Genomic DNA, 19,316 nt, shown 5'->3' on the forward strand with positions numbered 1-19,316 from the left:
AGTGAAAACAGGAAAAAAGTACCAGCTCTTTCATATAATTAGGTGACCCTAGTGGTCCCCAGTAGCCCCCCTGTCCCACCCATCCCCTGCTGCAGTGAGCTGAAGGCTAAGGGGCAGTTCTTCTGAATAGGTGAGCAGGCCTAGTGCCTCAGCTTCAGGCTGCCATCTCCAATGCCAACCCAGCTGTCAGCTGCTCAAGGACACAGACAAGCAACCATGACAGAGGCCTTTCCACAGCTGAATCTGTGGACCCACTGACAATACTGTTCTAGAAACTAAGAGATAGGGCCAGTATCCATGCCACTCACCCTGGTGGGCAGACAGCCCCCTCAGGACCCCACCCAGGAGACAGGAACACATTTCCACAGGCCCAGCGTCCTGAGAGGTGGGAACAAAGGGCTCTTTGTCTTCTCTCTCCCACCTTCCTGCACAGCAGGAAGCTCCTTTGACCCATGTCCTGCCTCTGTCCTGAACCCACTCCCTGCCTTTCTCAATGTCTTGTCCCTGGATCGGGTGCTTAGAAACCAGTGCCACTGCTGAGCTCCCTCTGTGCTCTTGGGACCTCTCAGCCACCCCAGAGAGCAGCTTTTGAGGTGATCCTTAGGGGTGAAGTCACAAAAAGCAGGCCAACATCTGGCCCCAGTCCTGTGTCCAGCCCCCAGCCGGTGCCCCACCCCCACCCTTGTATTACCCAACAATTGCTCCCTGGTGTTGCCACTGGTCATGAGAACTGAGGGTGGGTTCTGAGACATGGGTGGGACTGGGATCTTGGGTGTCACCGGGTGGACATAAGCCTCCCATACCAATGAGCTCCCCATCCCATACCCTCAATCCTCCCCTTCCCAGTCCCATTCTAACCAAGCTGTCACCCCTCCCAGCCAGCCGCCCAACTCTAACTCTGGAGGCGTGACCCCTTCCCCTCCTGCCACCAATATCAGCCACGTATTCACAAGTGACAGCACAAAGGAGAGTGAGGGCAAAGCTGTATTAGAGGAAGACAATAGGGGCTGGAGGTGTGGCTCAAGTGGTAGAGCACCCGCCTGCCAAGTGAGAAGCCCTGAGTTCAAACCCCAGTACTGCCAAAAAGAGTAAGAAAATGACTCCAAGTAGCTTTTACAACAAAATTGTGTCCTTTCAACAAATGCCACTGAAGCAACTGGATATCCACAGACAAAATGAATGAGCCCCACCCTATACCTTACAGCATATACAAAAATTTAATTCAAAATGGCCCACAGACTTATATGTAAAATGTAATTCTGTAAAGCTTTTAGAGGGAAAAAAAAAAAAAACAGGAGAAAAATCTTTGGGACCTAGGACCAAAAGAGTCTTTAGACTTGACACTGAAAATACAAATCGATAAAAAAAAAAAAAACTTTTTAATGAGCTGGGCATGTGGCTCTTATCTGTAATCCCAGGCACTCAGGAGATAGAGATCAGGAGGACTGCAGCTCAAGGCCAGCCCAGACAAAAAGTGAGACCCCCATCTTAGCAATCAGGCAGGTATGGTGGAATACTTGTACTCTCAGCTATTAGGGAGGCAAAGTCATGGTCCAGGCCAGCCTGCAAAAAGGGCTGGAGATTGTGCTCTAGTGGTAGAGCTGTCAAGGCCCTGAGTTCAAACCCCTACATGACTGCCAAAAAAGGAAAGGAAGGGAGGAGAAAGAAAGAAAAGGAGAGAGGAGAGAGGAGAGAGAGAGAGAGAGAGAGAGAGAGAGAGAGAGAGAGAGAGAGAGAGAGAGAGAGAGAGAGAGAGAGAGAGAGAGAGAGAGAGAGAGAGAGAGAGAGAGAGAGAGAGAGAGAGAGAGAGAGAGAGAGAGAGAGAGAGAGAGAGAGAGAGAGAGAGAGAGAAGGAAGGAAAGAAAAGAAAAATTGATAAATTGGGCTCATCACATTAAAAGCTTTTACTCTGGAAAGATTTTACTAAGCTACACAGACAGGGAGCCAACACTGGCAAATCACGCATTTGACAGAAACTAGTCTGTAGAATAAAGAACTCTCAAAACTTAAATTTAGCAGGAAAACAGGCAAAAGGCACAAACGAACTGTCCATATGGAAATGAGCAGAGGAGACGTTGGACGTCCCGAGCAGTGAGAGAAGTGAACATTACAGCCACAACGGGGGGATCACTACCCCACGGCGACGCCACCAAAATACTGCTGAGGATGTGCAGAACATGGATCGCTCCTGTGTGGGTGGTGGGAATGAAAATGGCACAGCCCGCCCTTGACCGTGTGGGGAAAGCGCACTGCTCAACCCCAGGCCAGTGGCGGGCGTCCCGAGTGGTGACAATGGCTGGAGCAAAGTCCCCGGAGGGGCGCGCGCAGCTGCGGGCAGGGGGGCCGTGTTGCGGTCCCCGAGGGTGCGGAGATCTCCAGTGGCCTGGCCGGGACAGAGGTGGAGGGGTGGAGGGGTTGCAGGACGGGGAGGCGCTATGGCGGCACCGGGTGGGCAGGGCGGGGCAGGGCAGAGCAGGGCGGCCGCCTGCACGAGTCTTGACCGATCCACCCGGGCCTCTTTCCTCGGTTCCGGGCAGCGGACTGGGCGCCCACGGGCCGGGGCTGCATGGGGTTCCCGCGCGGCCGGCTCCTCTGGCTGCTGCTCCTGCTTGCAGCAGCCTGCTCCGGGATCCTCTTCGTCCTGCACATCTCGGCGGAGGAGCGGTCCCCGGGGTCCCGGTCCGGGGCCAGGTAGGGGCTGCGGGACGCGCGGGGCACAGGGAGGGCGCCCCGTCCACTCATCCCGCCCTCCGCGCGGACCCCAATGCGGTGACTCGCAGGGGGGTCCAGGCTCTTGGTCCCTAGCGTTACTCTCGAGCCTTCCGGGGATCCCACGACCTCTGCCCGGGCTTCTTGAGGGACCTGAGCGCTGCGCACCGGCGACATCCCCCCCACCGCCGCCCTCCCATCTTGGTTAATTCCCTCCGGGCATGGTTAGAAACACTCCATTGTCGAAATTTGGCTGGGTCTCCTGAGTCTAATTTAAAATAAAAATACATAAACAGTTCCTTTTGTCTAGGGAACTCAGAATTTTTCGCACAGGGAACTCACATTTTTGGGGCACAGGGCCGCAAGTCCCCAGGTTTCCAGTTTTATCAGAATCCTCAGGCAGGATGTGGTGAAGCTGGCCAGTTAGTTGCCTTTCCCGCGCGCTCTGGTCGCGGCCCTACCACACCCGGCTCCCTTTTCTCTGGGCCTGTTTGCTCAACAGTTTTGTGTGTGTGTGTTTTTATTTATTTTTTTTTTAAATAAGCACGGCCTGCATTTATTTACTTTTTAAAATAAGCACGGCCCGGGCGCGACTAGGCGAAGAGGAGGACTCTTTCTGGGTCTATCCGAGATCCCCCTCCCTGCGCCTGCTTGTCCTGGACACCTTCCTTTTGTGTCCTACCAGGAAAAACCTGAGAGTCTGCCTGTGGCAGGTGACGCTTTTGCAGTTACTGCAGAAGCCTCAAAACACTTTAGTTTTACTTCTGGCAGGTGGGTCACACCGAACCCCGAGTCTGGGGCCGGGAGAGCAACCACAGTCCCATATAAAAGCCTCTGCGCCCAGCCGTTCCCTTCCTAGAGCTTTTGCACCTGCGCATTCCTCAGCTACCCTTGCTCCAGGCACAGAGAGATAACAACAAAATTATTAACTACTGTCAGGAGATAAGGTCAAAGGTCACGCCCAAGTTGCAAACTAATAGGAAACATGATCGCAAGTGACTGAGTCCAGTCCTCTTAGAATGAAGGGAGCCCTCTAACCCCCAAACTACTAACATCCTTTAAAAGCACCTAATCCCCCTTAAATCTATGAAGCTTATTGTACCTCCTTTAGATCTCAGCAAAGCTTTTTTCCTTTCTCTTTTAAATTTAAGATCTTTCTTCTTTTCAAAATCATGTAGGACCCAAGAACCTGTCCGTTTCCTTGTTGTTCCTTGGAGATGTTTGTGTTGTAACTTAAATCCCAAGGGCAGGTCAGGACTCAGCCTCCCTGGAGGTAAATATTTAGTCCAGGAGAGAAGCAAGGATGAGAGGTGGATGGCCAGGATAGGAGGGTGGGGCCTTCTTGTACAGGGAGCCGGGGGACCGTCCAGGAGGAAGAGTGGCTGGGTCAGGGTCTGTGGAGCCCAAGGAGGGGGGCTTTTATTAGGAATCCAGTTGGGCTTCATGGAAGAATCTGGTTCACCAGGATTCTCATGTCTGTCTTCCAGACATGAGGATTTCTAAATTTGTTTTCTAAAAATATTTTCATAGAGGAAGAAGTATCAACTTGGGGCTCCCGGTATCATCCAAGGTCAACATTATTTTGTGAAAGAAAGGACTCTGTTAGTTAGAATCTGATCTCAGTTGAATGTATGTAATTTTATGAAAAATGCATTCCGTCATGCTTATTTCTCCTCAGACTTCCAAAAGGGACATGGGTAGGTAGCCGCCTTCTGGACCCCCTGTCCAGGCACCCCAGGCAGGTAGCTGGAAGCACTTGGACTCCTGAGAAGGAGGGATGCTGAGGAGAAGCATCAGGCTGAAGGTGCAGGGTGGGGGTTCAGGGCAGCAAACTGAATTAGACAGGAGTCCCATTTATAGTCACCCCAGCTACTCCCCTCCCCCTGCAGTCTGGTCTCAAGTCTGCCCTGTTTAGCAGTTCTTCCAGCTGGTTGTCAAGGCAGGTGCACATTGCAATCACCTGGTTGGGGGTGGGGTAGAGAGGTGGGATTGGAAAAAATCAGAATTTCCCAGGGGGTGGAGGTGGGGGGTGTTTTTGGGGTGGCGGTGTGGGGTGGAGGTGGGGGGGATGGTGTTTGTGGGGTGGAGGTGGGGGTGGTGCTTCTCAAGCTCCCAGGGTTCTCATGGGCTGCCTAGGCAGAGCAAACCCTCTTAGCTCCTCAGGGGTCATCTTGGCTCATAAGGAGGAGTTGTAGGATTATGTGGGTAACAGGTGGCCAGTTGAGGGGGCAAAGGGAGAAGGGATCATCCCTGCTCTTTCTGGGCTGTCACTCCACGGTCTTCAGGAAACCTGGAAAAGGGAGGCAAGTCACAGGCCTGAGTGGCGCCTACAAGAGACCTTTGTTACCTTCAAAGTGCCAGTCCCAAATCCTCCCCACCTGCTCCCTTGTGGCTACTGGGGTAATGGCAAGGGAGGAGCAGCCTGATCACCGTTTTGAATGGGCTAGGGCCTCTATTCTTTCCTTCATGTTGTCCCTCTACCCTGCTGCAGGGGCCACCTCGTACCTGGAAAGTCCCCTAAGCTCCCTTCAGAAGGGACACTAATAGGCTGGCACATGGCCCTTTGCCTTCCTCCTGTAGGTAACAGTAGCTACATTTAGAGGGCACTTTTCATATGCTATCACCTAGACAGCCTGTAGGGCCCTCCCAGCAATCAGATGGGCCCAATTACACCCATCATCCCTGTTGTGCCCGTGCAGACTGAGAATGTTCAGCCAGCGAGTGGTAGACACAGGATGCAAACCCCGGAGTCAGGACTCTGAGCCATGCCCTTCAACAGGACACTGCTGGAGCAGTGGCCATGCTCCATCTGAGGGGCAGGGGATTCCATCGTTTCAGACCTAATGCCTGCCTCTGGGGCTTTGGTAGGGGAACTGCCCCAAACAATCACAATTCCAGATGCTGGCAATCTTTCCTATTTTGTATTTTCATATTTTAAGCACCATGACTCTTTTCCTAAAAACTTCACATTTCTGCCACTCGCTGAAGAATTTCCTTAATTTCTGGGTTTGAACACAACTATGCTCAAACAATATTTTGTGTGCCTCAAGAGGGAGATGTAGCAAGAATAACAGCATGGACACCTTTCAGATCCTGACACTTTGTTAGCCCCAGAGCTAAGGAAATGAGTTCAGAAGCTTCCAAGGGGTCAGTTGGACAGAGCCAGCCCCTGCTTTACTTCTGCTTTCTCCCTACAGGGGCATTCTGTCACCCACAGCCTTCTTTCAGTTGAAGACATTGAATTCTCAGACCAGAAAGGTACAGTGGTTAGCCACCCCGTGGCAGTTTTGAGCATTCTCATGTCAGTGGAGGAGGAGGGGAAGCACAAACCTGAGCATCCATCCACTAAGAGCATCTCAGACCCAACCACTGGAGTTTCCTGTAACCAAACAGCAGAGAAGAAAGAAAGAAAGAACTTCTGGGGTGTAGCCAGTTGAAAAGTTCTTGGGGATCTTAAAAATTGTATCTGAAAAAGTCAGGTGGTTTTTCACTCTACTCCTGGAAATATCTACTTACTATGAATCACATTTAAACTGCTGACCGTGGAGGAGACTCCAAGCTCTAGGAAGATGCTCCATGTTTACCCGAAGATCTGAAAACTTTCAGGTCCCTGGTCTATAACCCTAAGTAATAGCCACTGTCAAATACAGGTGCCGATGTGCCACACAGCACCCTACCTGTGTTCTCCCACCTCAGCCTCATAGCATCCCTAGGTAGCAGCTCTTCTAGATGAGCAAACTGAAACACAGAGCAGTTAGGTGCCTTGCTCAGGCTCACTCGGGTGGTAAAAGGTGGCCCTGGGATATGAGCCCTGATCTAACCACAGAGCCTAGCTGTGCACCACAGTGGGATCCAGCCTCCCTGCCCCCTCACCCACCCTGCTCTGGGACTGCAGTTGAACTGGGTGACCTGTGTCTTTATGGATTAATACAGGCTTAAGAGTTGTTTTCAGTTCCAAAGAGACTGAACTGGGATATGTTGGCTGCGGTCTCAGAGACTCAAGGAAAAAAAATTTCTCAGAATACAAGAGCTTAATGACAACCACAGGGTCCAATGATGGCAGGTGGGGGTGGGTATCCAACATTACAGACAGAACCTGATGGACACTTGACCAGCTGGCTGAAGGGAAACCTCACAAATCTTTCGAGTGCTCAGACCAGGTCATCTTTGAGCTTCCCAAAGTCTTTTCTGCCTGAAGTTACTTGATGCTAATTGACATATATATCTCTACGTGGTTTGAAGCAAAGGTCCGAGGTGGCTTTTGAACACCAAATAGATGCTCCAGAAAAACTCAGTCCTAATGTACTAGGTACCATGAGACGAGAGGCAGATAGACCTAGGATTTCACAGAGAACAACTTCTTAGGGGACTTACTGATGAAGTGTGGTCCTGAGCAGCATCAACCCCAGTTGAATCCCCGCAATTTGGACCAGAAAGAGGAGTTTACTTATGGGGTAGGACAAAAATGACTTCGTCCTGGCCAGAATGTACCTGGTTTTTGTTTGTTTTAGTAGGACTGGGCTCAGAGCTTCATGCTTGCAAAGCAGACACTCTACCTCTTGACCCACACCTGCAATTCATTTTGCTCTGCTTATTTTGGAGGTGTGATCTTGCAAACCATTTGTCTGGGCTGGCCCTCAAACCATAATCCACTTGATCTCAGCCTCCTGAGTAGCTAGGATTACAGGCATGAGCCATCAGCAGTTGGCTTGTACCTGGTTTATCTAAGATAATATACAAGGACTGGAGGCATGGCTCAAGTGGCAAAGCACAAAGCCCTAAGTTCAAACCCCAGTACCACCAAAAAAAAAAAAAATATATATATATATATATATATATAGTTTTAAGATAATATCCAAGAGTCAAGTGCATCCCTGGAGCCAGGGTCCAGCTGTAAAGCTGCACAGATGACCTAATGGTTTTGTCTAGTATAGTTTGCTGGGAAGCTATGCAGGAAAAACAAGCTAGGGTTACTCAAGAGTAAGCCCAATGGTTATGACTCATGATGGCTGCAGTCATGTCAAGCTGAATCCACACTAAAAGGCAAAAATAGAAAACAATGAGGAAAAGCATAAAGAAAAAGCAAGGGTAGGAAAACAAAGTCAGATAAGGATATGAAAAGTGTGCCACAAGGTGGAAGAGACGAGCCATGTATCTAGCTCTGAGCTTTCTGGTGGCCGGAGCTAAGAAGTAAACCGTACCACCATGTCCATGAAATAAAAGCAAGCCAGCCTTTCTGAATTTCCAGACCTAACATGGTTTTTTGTTTGTTTGTTTTCCTGAAGACTCATAAAGAGGGCGCTGAAAGCCAAGCACCTGTGGCTCACACCAATAATCCGAGCTACTGGGGAGGATGTCATTGGGAGGATCATAGTTCAAGGCCACCATTGGCAAATAGTTTGAGGGACCCCCAATCTCCAAAATAATCAGAGCAAAATGAACTGGAGGTGTAGCTCAAGCAGAGTGCCTGCTTTGCAATCACAAAGCCCTGAGTTCAAACCCCAGTCCCACCAAAAATAAATAAATAAGCAAAGAGGGCCTCGAAAAACATCCACTGGACAAAATTAAATAGTGAAGTTGTTGGTGACAAAACTAGGGAAATGAAGGAAATCACACCGAATTGAAACGACCCATGTAGGAACATGCAGAGAGCATACCTGTGTACACCTGAGATACCCATCAGGATCACACGTGGTGTGGGCTCATCCACCCTTGCCTGGCATTGCAACGCCCCTTCTGATTTCAAACAACTCTCCTCCCACCATTTCACAATAGTTCACAAGCTGCTGCCCTTCAGATACATGCTTCCACAAGCAAACCTCAAGTCTTGTTTAAGAAAAGTGCCTTAACCATGGAACAGGCTTCTGTCTTTCTCAGGTCTCTCTCTTTGGTTTTATGCATCACCCACCACATTTTTTAGTGTTGTACCATCCCCCCATGAGCCCCGTGGTCTTGGCTGCACAGTTCTGTATATGGTGGTGAATTACAGATATTCGTATTGTAGCAGAAATGACTGTACAGCAGTTTCCCGTCCTCCTTGGATCAAACCAACAGCTTAACAAAGGGCCTTGTTCAGAAGCAACAGTAGCTGCCCTCAGGCCAAGGCTGTGTGAGATTCTACATTGTGAGGAAGCACTAGGTTAGGCTGGGGCCTGTTGAGAACCTTGCTCTCCCTCTAGGCCCCTGAGTGCAGAGGTGCTATCAGTGTTTCCTGTCACTGAGGGAACCAATGACCACAGGTGGGGTGGCTTAAAACAACAGAAATTGATTCTCCAATTGTTCTGGAGTCCAGGTGTCTAAGATCAAAGTGTCAGCTGAGCCACACTCACCCTGAGGTCTCTAAGGAAGCCTCCCTTGCCCTGACCCAACTTCTGGTGGCTCCAGGTTGTTCCTTGGCTTGTAGTTGCATCACTCCAGTCCCTGCCTCCATCATCACATGGCCTCCTTCTCAGGAGAGAAATCACTGGATTTAGGGCCAACCTAAACCCATATAACTTCATCTTGAGTACATCTGCAAAGACCCTATTCCCAGATGAAGTTCACTGTGGTAGTTTTTCCATTGGCGTGACAAATATCTGAGAAAACAACTTAAAAGGAGGGAAGATTTCTTTTCACTCATAATTTCAGAGGGGTCAGACCATGGTCACATGACTCCATTTTTTCTGGGCCTGAGATGAGGGAGAGCATCATAGCAGAGAGAATGTGGGGGAGCAGAGGGTGGGGGTGGAGATTGAGAGAGAGAGAGAGAGAGACTGAGGAGAGCACCCAGGACAAGATATACCCCCAAGAACCTGTCCCCATTGACTTACTTCCTCCTGTTAGGCCTTACCTCCAGAAGTTTCCACCACCTTCCAATAATGCCATCAAATTCTGAGTCCATCTATGGATTAGCTCATTGACAAAGGCAGAGCGCTCATCGTCCAATCACCTCTCAATGATTAAATCACTGGCTGGGGACCAAGATTTTAACACATAAGTCTTTGTATCCAAACCACAACAGTCACACTCTAAAGTCCTCCCTAGATCAACATGGGTAAGGGAGGACGACACTCAGTGGGTTGAATATAAACATCAACAGAAAGAAAGATGCTTATGGAGCTTTCCCAGAAGCCATTTCACACTGCTGGGAATTATACAGGGAGTACTGCCAGAGCTGAGGTTTGTTTGGATCCAGGCTGCTGGATTCTAAAACCCAGGCCCAACTCCACCACTGAAGGGGCATTACCCACTTGTTGGAAAGTGCTCAAAGTTTGCCCAAGCGTGGGGTGGAAGAGTATGAGGCCAGAATCATCAGAGCATGGAGATGTAGTATCTAGGAAAGGGAGGGTTGGCTGGCCAAATCGAGAAAGCTCTGCTGGACTGCAGGACATCTCAGTCAGCAGATCCAGGTGCGGCCCCAACCTGGAGGGGGAAAGGAAGCTCTTCCCTCCCAACTCCTGTGGGGTTCCCTTGCCATCCTCTAAGCTCCTGCCTAACAGGGCTCAGCCCGCTCTTCTCACCCACAGAACCAGTCCTGCCAACACCCACTTCATCTGGCCATTCGGCAGCACCGCCACTTCCGGAACCTGTTTGATCTCTCCACTCCAGTGCTGCTGTGGGGAGGCCTCCTCACCCCAGAGCTCTGGGACAGCCTGAGCCGACACAAAGGTCCCTACAGCTGGCAGGGGCTCTCCCACCAAGGTAACCTGCCATCTGCTGCCTCTCATCTGCCTTCTGCCTCAGAGACCCTTCTTCCAGCTTTTGACCCCAGGGTGGGCCAGGCCTGGCTCTCATTATGTTGGTGCAATGGAACCTCTTGTGGCACTCTCACTCCCCTGCTGTGTGACTCTTGCCTCACTTCCTCCTTCATCCGAACACCCAGGGCTGGAGGAGTGGGAGAGGGTGCCCCTGCCTCGTGGTTCTCACCATCTAGGAACCTCCCTGGACCCTAGACACTTTCCAGTGTCCACCAGTGCCTGAGGACAGAGGCCAAGCAGTCTCTACAGCACTGCTCATGGTTTCTGCTGTGGAAGCCATACACTTCAGGCCCACCCCACACCTCAGATTGTTCTCTTCTGAAATGGACACAGTCTTGAGAAGACTTGTTATTCCACTTCTTAAGGCCAATGAAGGTCCAGCAAGCTCCCTTGCCCGCTTTGGGAAGCACGATTTCTGCTTCCTCCCTCTAGTCACCATCTTGGAATCTCCCCTCCCTTGCATGCTGACTCCTCAGTTTCTCTCCACCCACTGATCCCCATTCTCTGCTGACCGTGTTTTTTGGGATGGACTGGGGCAGACCTCTGGTGAGGTGGGGCACCAGGCCACTCGGTCTGGGGAAGGCTACCAGAGACATCCCTTCTCATGACTCCCCCTTGTCCTCACCCACAGACATCGTCTCCACCTTGAGGCTTCTGAACAGTTCGGAGAGCGCGAGGCTATTTGCAGCCCCCAGGAAGTCACCCCCAACCTGCATTCGGTGTGCTGTGGTGGGTAATGGAGGCATTCTGAATGGTTCCCGTCAGGGTCAGAAAATTGATACCCATGACTACGTGTTCAGGTATGGGGCCAGGGGCCAGGGAGCAATGGGACACAAGAGCTTGGAGGAGATTCCAGTTTAGCCCACTATGGGGGAACATCTTCCCTGAGGCCAGGGCTAAGGTGGTACTGGCTGGAGGTGGCTCAACAGTTGTGATGGGCAGATGGGCATGGACAAAGGCTCAGCCAACCCTGAAGACAGAGTGCAGGTGCCTGATTCAGGGGAACCCAAGAGGAAAAGGCTACCAAGGCCAGATTCACCCATTCAGAGGGTGTCCCTCAAGGGTTACAGGAGTGGGGGTAAGGGCTGGTCTCTGGACACGTGGGCAGAGAGACTGGTGCAAACAGGCAAATGAGGCTCTGCCTTGCCTGTGGTGAGGGAAGTAAACCAGACGACATGGCATAACTGCAAAGACACTGATGGGCCTCTGCTCTGGCTAGGCTCAATGGAGCAGTGATCAAAGGCTTTGAGCAGGATGTGGGCACCAAGACTTCCTTCTATGGTTTTACTGTGAACACGATGAAGAACTCCCTCATCTCTTACCAGCACCTGGGCTTCACCTCAGTGCCACAAGGACAGGTGAGGCCTCTGATAGGCACGCCATTGTGGTTGATGGCGGGCACGCAGATCCCTGTCCAGTGAATGGAGAGGTCATGCCAGAATCTTGGCTGCCCAAGGTAGAACCATTGAAGCTGAAAGCAGATCTAGACAGGGATTCTCTGTCTGCCCAGGTGGCTTGGACCTGCTCTGGAGCATGGAAGGGTAAGGACCAATATTAACTGAATCCCGATAATATAGCAGTCGTTTGACAGACACTATGTGAACTGCTCTTTACTGGGAAGAAGATTAAGGCTTAGGTCCCTTTCATTCAGCAAGTCAGCTGTAGGCAAGAATTCAAAGCCACACTTCTCACCCTAGAGCTCACGTTCTCTGGAGAGATCAGCCCATCATGGCTGTGCACAAGGGAGAGGTGTTTATTACTTCCCATCCCAGTATAGTACTGGGCGTGGACACAGTTATCGCAGCATCCCTGAGTGGGATCATCACATGATCTCCAGATGGCAAAGACATTTAGAGGTTCAGGCACATGTCCAAGGTCCCCCAGCTAGAATTATCAAGATCTAGGTCCCTTGGACCACAAGGTTTCCATTTCCCACACACTGCCAACCAAAAGAGTGAGATGTGACCTCTTAAATTCAAAGACACAAGGAACACGCCTCAGGCCACAGCTACTGAGTGTGTGCGGGAGCCAGCATTGGAGCCTGTCTGCTCCGGGTTCTTTGAGCCACCATGTTTCCTGCCTCAAGTGCTCTGGGTGCTACATGCTGAGTGAGGGCGATCCCAGGAAAGGTGTTCCAGGCTGGATGGGCCTGGGTCAGGTTTCTAGAAGCTTCTTTTTCTGACCAGTGCATTCGATAGTGTCCTAGCCATAGTGTCTCTGCACTGAGTTCCCTTAATACAACCTCTCTTAGCTCATGATAAAACAAAACTTTGCAGCTTTATTTCTAGTGTGGCCAAAGTACCTGCCTGAGTTATCTCTTGCTGTATAACAAATGACCTCAAAACTTTAAGCAACAAAGATTTACCACTTCGATGGGTCAGGAATTTGGGAGTGGATTAGCAGAGTGGGTCTGGTTCAGGGTCTCTCAGGAAGAGGGGTGTTATCATCTGAAGACTGGAGTGGGGCCAGAGTCGTGAAGGAACCCTCCCAGGTCCTTGCCACCTGGGCCGTTCTGTAGGCCACTTGTCACATGACAGCCAACTATACTCAGATGGAGTGATCTAAGAGACAGAAAGGAAGCCGCAGTACCTTTTATGACCTGGTCTCCAAAGTCATATGTCATCGATTTCTCCTTTTTTCTTAGGAAATTTTTATTTCATTAGAAAGTTTTTGTGTTAGTCACAAAGTCCAGCCCACACTCAAGAGAATGGCAATTAGGCTTCACCTGTTGTAGGGAGGGGTAACAAAGAATTTGTGAACATGTATTGAAACCATCACAGTACCTCAGTGGGACTGTGGCACTTGGTGGTAAGATTGGGTGGTGTGCTGTTCACTCTAAGTAGGAGCTGAATGTGGTCTTATCTGACACTCTGACAGGACCTGCGCTACATCTTCATCCCCTCTAGCATTCGTGAATATCTGATGCTGAGATCAGCCATTCTTGGTGTGCCTGTCCCCAAGGGCCCTGATAAAGGGGACAGGTGAGCAGTCAAAGGATGATGGTGTAAGGCTGTGGCACAAGATGGGTAACAAAGTGGTTGTCTCCCCTTGCTCTCATGGCCCATGGTGGGATAGAGAAGCAGGGCAAGGGACAATGAGAAAATCCCTAAAAACTCAATAATACTCAGCCATTCAACATTAATTAAGTCCTGGGGAATTGTGCTATTTTTGTCTACCCCACCCTGGCAAAGCCCAGGCGATGCTATTGGTCCCTTACTGGCTCAAGGGGCAGTTTTTCTTTCTCCTCCTTTCTCCTTCCCTCTTCTTCCTCCTTTTTCTCTCCTCCTTTTTTCTTAATTTGGCAGTTCTAGGGGTTGAACTCAGGGCCTCCAGCTTGCTAAGCAGGATCTCTGCCACTCGAGCCACTCCACCAGACTTTTCCACATTATTTTGAGATAGGCTGTCACTTTGTGTCAGGGCCAGCTGAACCGTGATCATCCTACATATGCTTCTCCACATAGCTGCTAATGACATTGGTTGAAATGGGATCGCCTGAACTTTTTGCCCAGGCTAGCTTTGAACCGCAATCCTCCTGATCTCTGCCTCCCAAGTACAGCTAGGATTACAGATGTTAGCCATCACGCACCCCCTTAAGGGGCAGTTCTTCTGAATAGGTGAGCAGGCCTAGTGCCTCAGCTTCAGGCTGCCATCTCCAGTGCCAACCCAGCTGTCAGCTGCTCAAGGACACAGACAAGCAACCATGACAGAGGCCTTTCCACAGCTGAATCTGTGGACCCACTGACAATACTGTTCTAGAAACTAAGAGATAGGGCCAGTATCCATGCCACTCACCCTGGTGGGCAGACAGCCCCCTCAGGACCCCACCCAGGAGACAGGAACACATTTCCACAGGCCCAGCATCCTGAGAGGTGGGAACAAAGGGCTCTTTGTCTTCTCTCTCCCACCTTCCTGCACAGCAGGAAGCTCCTTTGACCCATGTCCTGCCTCTGTCCTGAACCCACTCCCTGCCTTTCTCAATGTCTTGTCCCTGGATCGGGTGCTTAGAAACCAGTGCCACTGCTGAGCTCCCTCTGTGCTCTTGGGACCTCTCAGCCACCCCAGAGAGCAGCTTCTGAGGTGATCCTTAGGGTGAAGGATCACCTCAAAAAAAAGCAGGCCAACATCTGGCCCCAGTCCTGTGTCCAGCCCCCAGCCAGTGCCCCACCCCCACCCTTGTATTACCCAACAATTGCTCCCTGGTGTTGCCACTGGTCATGAGAACTGAGGGTGGGTTCTGTGACACGGGTGGGACTGGGCTCTTGGGGGGACCGCCTCAGAGTCACCGGGTGGACATAAGCCTCCCAACACCAATGAGCTCCCCCTCCCATACCCCTAATCCGTCCCCTACCCAATCCCCTTCCCAGTCCCGTTCTAACCATGCTGTCACCCCTCCCAGCCATCCGCCCAACTCTAACTCTGGAGGCGTAACCCCTTCCCCTTACCCTTCCCCCAACCGGGGGTCTTCCTCCTGCCCAACCTCTCACCCTCCCACCCCAACTGCCTCTCAGCCTTCTTCCCGGGCTTCGTCCCAATCCCCCAGTCCTCACATCCAACATGTGTCCCGAGGAGCTTCCCAAGCCTCCACTCCACCTGCCTCCAAATCTCCTTCCCAGTCTGGTTTAAAAACTCTCTCTCGGAACCCTTCTCTAACGCCTGCAGGGTCTGTGTCCAGGTCCCCCTCCCACAGCCCTGCCACCTCGGCCTCCTACATTGGGCCCATTCGGGGCATTCCATCCTACATTACCCCCTATGTTCCCCACTTCATGAAGGAGCCCCCCTTTTTCCAGCCTCCTACAGCACCACTTCCCCTGAACCGGTGCTTTCCCTGTCCCTTCCCCTGCAAAGCCCAGGAGCGGCCACCACCACCGCAGCCACCTGATTCACTCTACTTTCCCCTCCTTCCACCGCCCCCCCACGTTCCCCAAGGTAACTGCGCCTACCCCACGCCTCCCGCCCTGTTCACACCCCCATCCTCTCTCAGCTACTCTCCACCCACCAATGTCCTGGTAGGCGGGAAGCCTCATGTGGTGCCCACCGTCCTACCGGCCACCTTCTACACCCCCTTCTCCCGCTACTATGCCCAGCCCCGGCCCTACCGCCATCACCGTCGCCCCAGTGCCTTCCCTCTCCCCTCTCTCTCCCACTTGCAATACGATGGTTCTGGGCGTTCTGTCCACTTCTATCGTGGGTCCTAGGCCTGATACTTATTTTGGACCAGAAGCCTCTGCCAGTAAATTCAAGCTACTGCATCCAGACTTCATCGGCTACCTGACAGAGAGGTATGGGGACTGGGATGGGATGGGGTTGCGGGGGGTGGGGGGGTGGGGGAGTTGGGAAGACCAGCAACCCTTCCTTTCCCTTTGCACACCTATTCCACATCCAGCTCCCTTCACTGTAACCACCTCCCTTGTACAGAGTGCCAGGCACCTGACATAGTGCTAAGCACTTTCTATTTTTTCATTTACTCTTTTATTTGCTGTCTTGATAGAGGTGGTTGATAGTAGTCAGAGTCAACAGGAAATGGACAGGAAACTCAGGATAACCCAAGGAGGTTGATTTTCTAGGGATAGTCACAAAGGCATAGGTTGGGTATGGGGGAGTCAGAAGGCAAGCGGGTTGTAGGTATGAGAAGCACGGTGTCCACTTTTAGGCCCAAACCAAGCCGACCCAAGGCCACCCATGAGAGGAAACTGGGACCAAACAGCCTTATCTCACTTCACTCCTTCCTCCCTCTCTCCTTCCTTCCTGCCAATGGCTTTTAATACTGGAGGTGGGATGGGGGTGATATTTGGTCTCCTGGTGGAGACATTTTTAGTTGTCACAACGGCAGGGAGCATTAGTAGGTAGAAGCCTGTAGCGAATTTGACAGTCCCCGCAACAAAGAACCATCTGGTTCCAATGTCAATTGTGCCACGGTTGAGAAACCCCACTGTAGACTACAGAGGGCAAACATCCCTGGACAGGGAGCAAGTGAGAAGGTTGGCAAGTAGATCTAGGGAAGCTCTAGCCCTTCTGCAGAGAAAGAAACAGGCTCAGCAAGCTTAAGTGACCTGCCTGGTCAAGCTTAGACAGGAATCCAGGTCTGAGGCCAGGGCCTTTGGGCACCACCATACAGGAAAATCCAGACTCAGGACCTGAGCTCCCTGCTCATAGTTCCTGCTTAGTCAAGATGTGGGGGAGAGGGACTGGAGGAGTGGCTTAAGTAGGTAGGCCACCTGACTAGCAAGTGTGAGGCCCCGAGTTCAAACCCCAGTGCTGCCAAAAAAAAAAAAAAAAGATGTGAGGTAGAGAGAAAAAAGATGTGGGGTAGTGGGGTAGAGAAAAACTTAGGTCTCAGGCTAAATAAATAGGCCATCTGTGACTGAAAGGGTGTTGCAGAGTGAGAGAAAATGAGAAGGATCTCACCTGGGGTTCCTCTTTCTCACACCCTCCCTCCCCCTTGCCACACATAGGTATTTATTTCAACCAAATCATACTTAGGAGTTCACTTGGCATTTTCCCCAAATAGGGAACTGGTTGGGGTAGAAGAGCCTGTAGGTACGGTTTTCCAACCTCTTTGAATGAGTAGCTGTAGTGTTTGACACCTGTGTCTTTCTTGGGTTTTAACACTTTTTTTTTAACTTTCAGGTTTTTGAAATCAAAACTGATTAACACAAATTTTGGAAATGTCTATATGCCTAGTACTGGGGCCCTCATGCTACTGACAGCTTTGCATACCTGTGACCAGGTAGGTCTTCTCTTTCAGGAGTCCGTGGCAGCAGAGCAGGGGTATGGATAGAACTCAGGATGACCTCATATTCCTTCCTGAGACCTGCCGCTCACAGAGGTGGGACTCTCAGCCTCTATATCTCAGGCAAAGGACTCCCCAGCAGCAGGAGTGCCCTGTCTACCCACTTGCCCACTTACCTACTATCTGGGATCCTATAAAGGATGGAGCCTGGGCCAGTCTCACCTTTTTCTTTTTTCCTTTTGGTGGTACTGGGACTTGAACTCAGGGTCTTGTACTTGCTAGGGAGGTGCTCTACCACTTGAGCCACGCCTCCAGCCCTGACAGCCTTGCCTTCCACATCCCCCATCCCAGTGCTTCCCTCCTTCACTGTTTATGTGGTATTTAAGGTGCGAATTATCAAACTGCTCTTCTGAAAGTAAAATCTTAACAGAGCAGGGTAGGGACAGCCTTTTATAGGGCTGGAGTCAGGTAATAATGGACTATCACCTCCATCCCAGAATTTGAAGAGTCCAAGTTCCAAACCCAGTAGGGACTCACTACATCAGCAGGGACACATTTAGTAACTTCTCCATTTCCCTGTCTGCTTAATGGGGATAAGCATTATCTGAGGTCACAGGGCCAGCTTGAAGAAAATGTGCAAAAAGAGCAGTGTCCATGTAAGCTCGTGCGTTTACCCGTATCTTCACACAGGCACCTGCCTGAGGGTATGACACACCTTTCTGATTTCATGTCACTTCACACAAGACTGTCTACACATCATGGAAGCTCAATGAATACTAATCAGTGACTGTCCTTGTCCAGGTCAGTGCCTATGGATTCATCACAAGCAACTACAGGAAATATTCTGACCACTACTTCGAACGGGAAATGAAACCACTGATATTCTATGTGAACCATGACCTGCGCCTAGAAGCTGCCCTGTGGAGGAAGCTGCACAAGGCTGGCATCCTTTGGCTGTACCAGCGTTAACCCGAAAGCATCAAGATCTTTGCTTCTTGCAAAGCTATGGCCCTGATCCCAAGTGGCCAAAAGCCTTTTTCTTAACTTTTCAACCTCTGAAAGGGGCTTTACTCCCCTTGACCCTTTCCTCCTTCCCAGCGGAGGGTATTGAGACAGACCACAGTCATTACCAAAACCTGTTCAATGCAGAATGCCCTATCTTGTCTTTGGCTCATTCAAGAAAACCCTCTGGGTCTGAGGCAGACATCCCACCTTGGCCAAGAGAGAGCGGACTGCTTCATTGGTTTTGTTTTGAAGTAAAGAGAACACTCCCAAAATGAGACGGTGACCCTCTCAAGAGGCAAGCTCACCTCAGAGATAAACAGTTCAAAGACAGCAGTTGGTACTGAATGATTTCAGGACTGTCAGTGGTCCTAAACAGGGCTTTGCTGACCACAACATCAAGCAGCCATGGGGGCAAGTTCATGATCCCCAACCAAACCCTCCCACTGACATGTCAAGCCCCACACAAATGCCAAAGCAATTCAACCTCTGAGGATGCTTCTTGAGAAGCTTTCTGAGAACATGATTCTTCTGCCCCATAATAAAGTGGAAGAACAAAAGGTAGTGTAATTTGAGATGATTGCATAGATGACCACTTTGTTGTCTTGTGTTGAAGTAGAGAAAGCATATAAAATGTAGGGTGTTTAGCAGGGATTATAAGACTCCAACAAGGGCTAGTGTGGGTGGGGTTCCATAGCCAGCTCTGTACCAAAAATAAAAATAAAAATTCAAGAACAATGGGAGGTACAGGTGCGTGGTGAACGTGAATTGCACCAAAGCCTGCCTGCCACTGCAACAAGTTCTGTTAGAGATGCATCCCTGCCTTGTCACAATGGCATTTTACTGAGTAATGAACTTTCATCCTCACATCACAGCCTCAGTGAACTTGAACTTGTGTTGCTAATAGACCTTTTAAGTCTCAACCAAGTTATCACACAACCCTTAACCAAGCCCTGGTATTCAAAAGCTTGATGACAAGTGGCTTTGGAGGGTGTGATATGCTACATTGCAAGGCATAGGGAGGTATCTTCCCAGGGACAGCTAGTGAGACTTGCCAAGACAGCATCCATCCACACTGGCTAATTCACCAAGACCCAGGAATCAGGTCTCCTAAGAGGGTAGGGGGATAACACTTTAGA

At 50.6% G+C, this 19,316-nt stretch overlaps 2 protein-coding genes across 5 annotated transcripts; both read left to right on the forward strand.

The window, feature by feature from the left end:
• Positions 1 to 2,196: 2,196 nt before the first annotated feature.
• Positions 2,197 to 18,737, forward strand: St6galnac2 (ST6 N-acetylgalactosaminide alpha-2,6-sialyltransferase 2). Of its 4 annotated transcripts, none has more exons than XM_074045061.1 (9): positions 2,197 to 2,691; positions 5,907 to 5,967; positions 10,297 to 10,389; positions 11,077 to 11,245; positions 11,665 to 11,803; positions 13,323 to 13,426; positions 15,641 to 15,724; positions 17,073 to 17,172; positions 17,977 to 18,737. In XM_074045061.1, the coding sequence occupies exons 1-9, from the start codon at positions 2,206 to 2,208 to the stop codon at positions 18,142 to 18,144; spliced, it is 1,404 nt and encodes a 467-aa protein (XP_073901162.1). In that variant the 5' UTR covers positions 2,197 to 2,205; the 3' UTR covers positions 18,145 to 18,737. The 4 variants fall into 4 exon arrangements, with proteins under 4 accessions (XP_073901162.1, XP_073901160.1, XP_073901164.1 ...); XM_074045062.1 differs by having other exon boundaries at positions 2,466 to 2,691; positions 10,215 to 10,389; XM_074045059.1 differs by lacking the exon at positions 5,907 to 5,967 and having other exon boundaries at positions 10,215 to 10,389.
• On the forward strand, positions 13,458 to 15,640 carry LOC109685594 (testis-specific serine/proline-rich protein). The gene has a single exon (XM_020162500.2). It carries the CDS (start codon positions 14,660 to 14,662, stop codon positions 15,638 to 15,640), a length of 981 nt encoding a protein of 326 aa, XP_020018089.2. The 5' UTR covers positions 13,458 to 14,659.
• Positions 18,738 to 19,316: the final 579 nt, after the last annotated feature.

This window comes from Castor canadensis, chromosome 11, assembly GCF_047511655.1.
Source record: "Castor canadensis chromosome 11, mCasCan1.hap1v2, whole genome shotgun sequence".
NCBI classification, from domain to species: domain Eukaryota; kingdom Metazoa; phylum Chordata; class Mammalia; order Rodentia; family Castoridae; genus Castor; species Castor canadensis.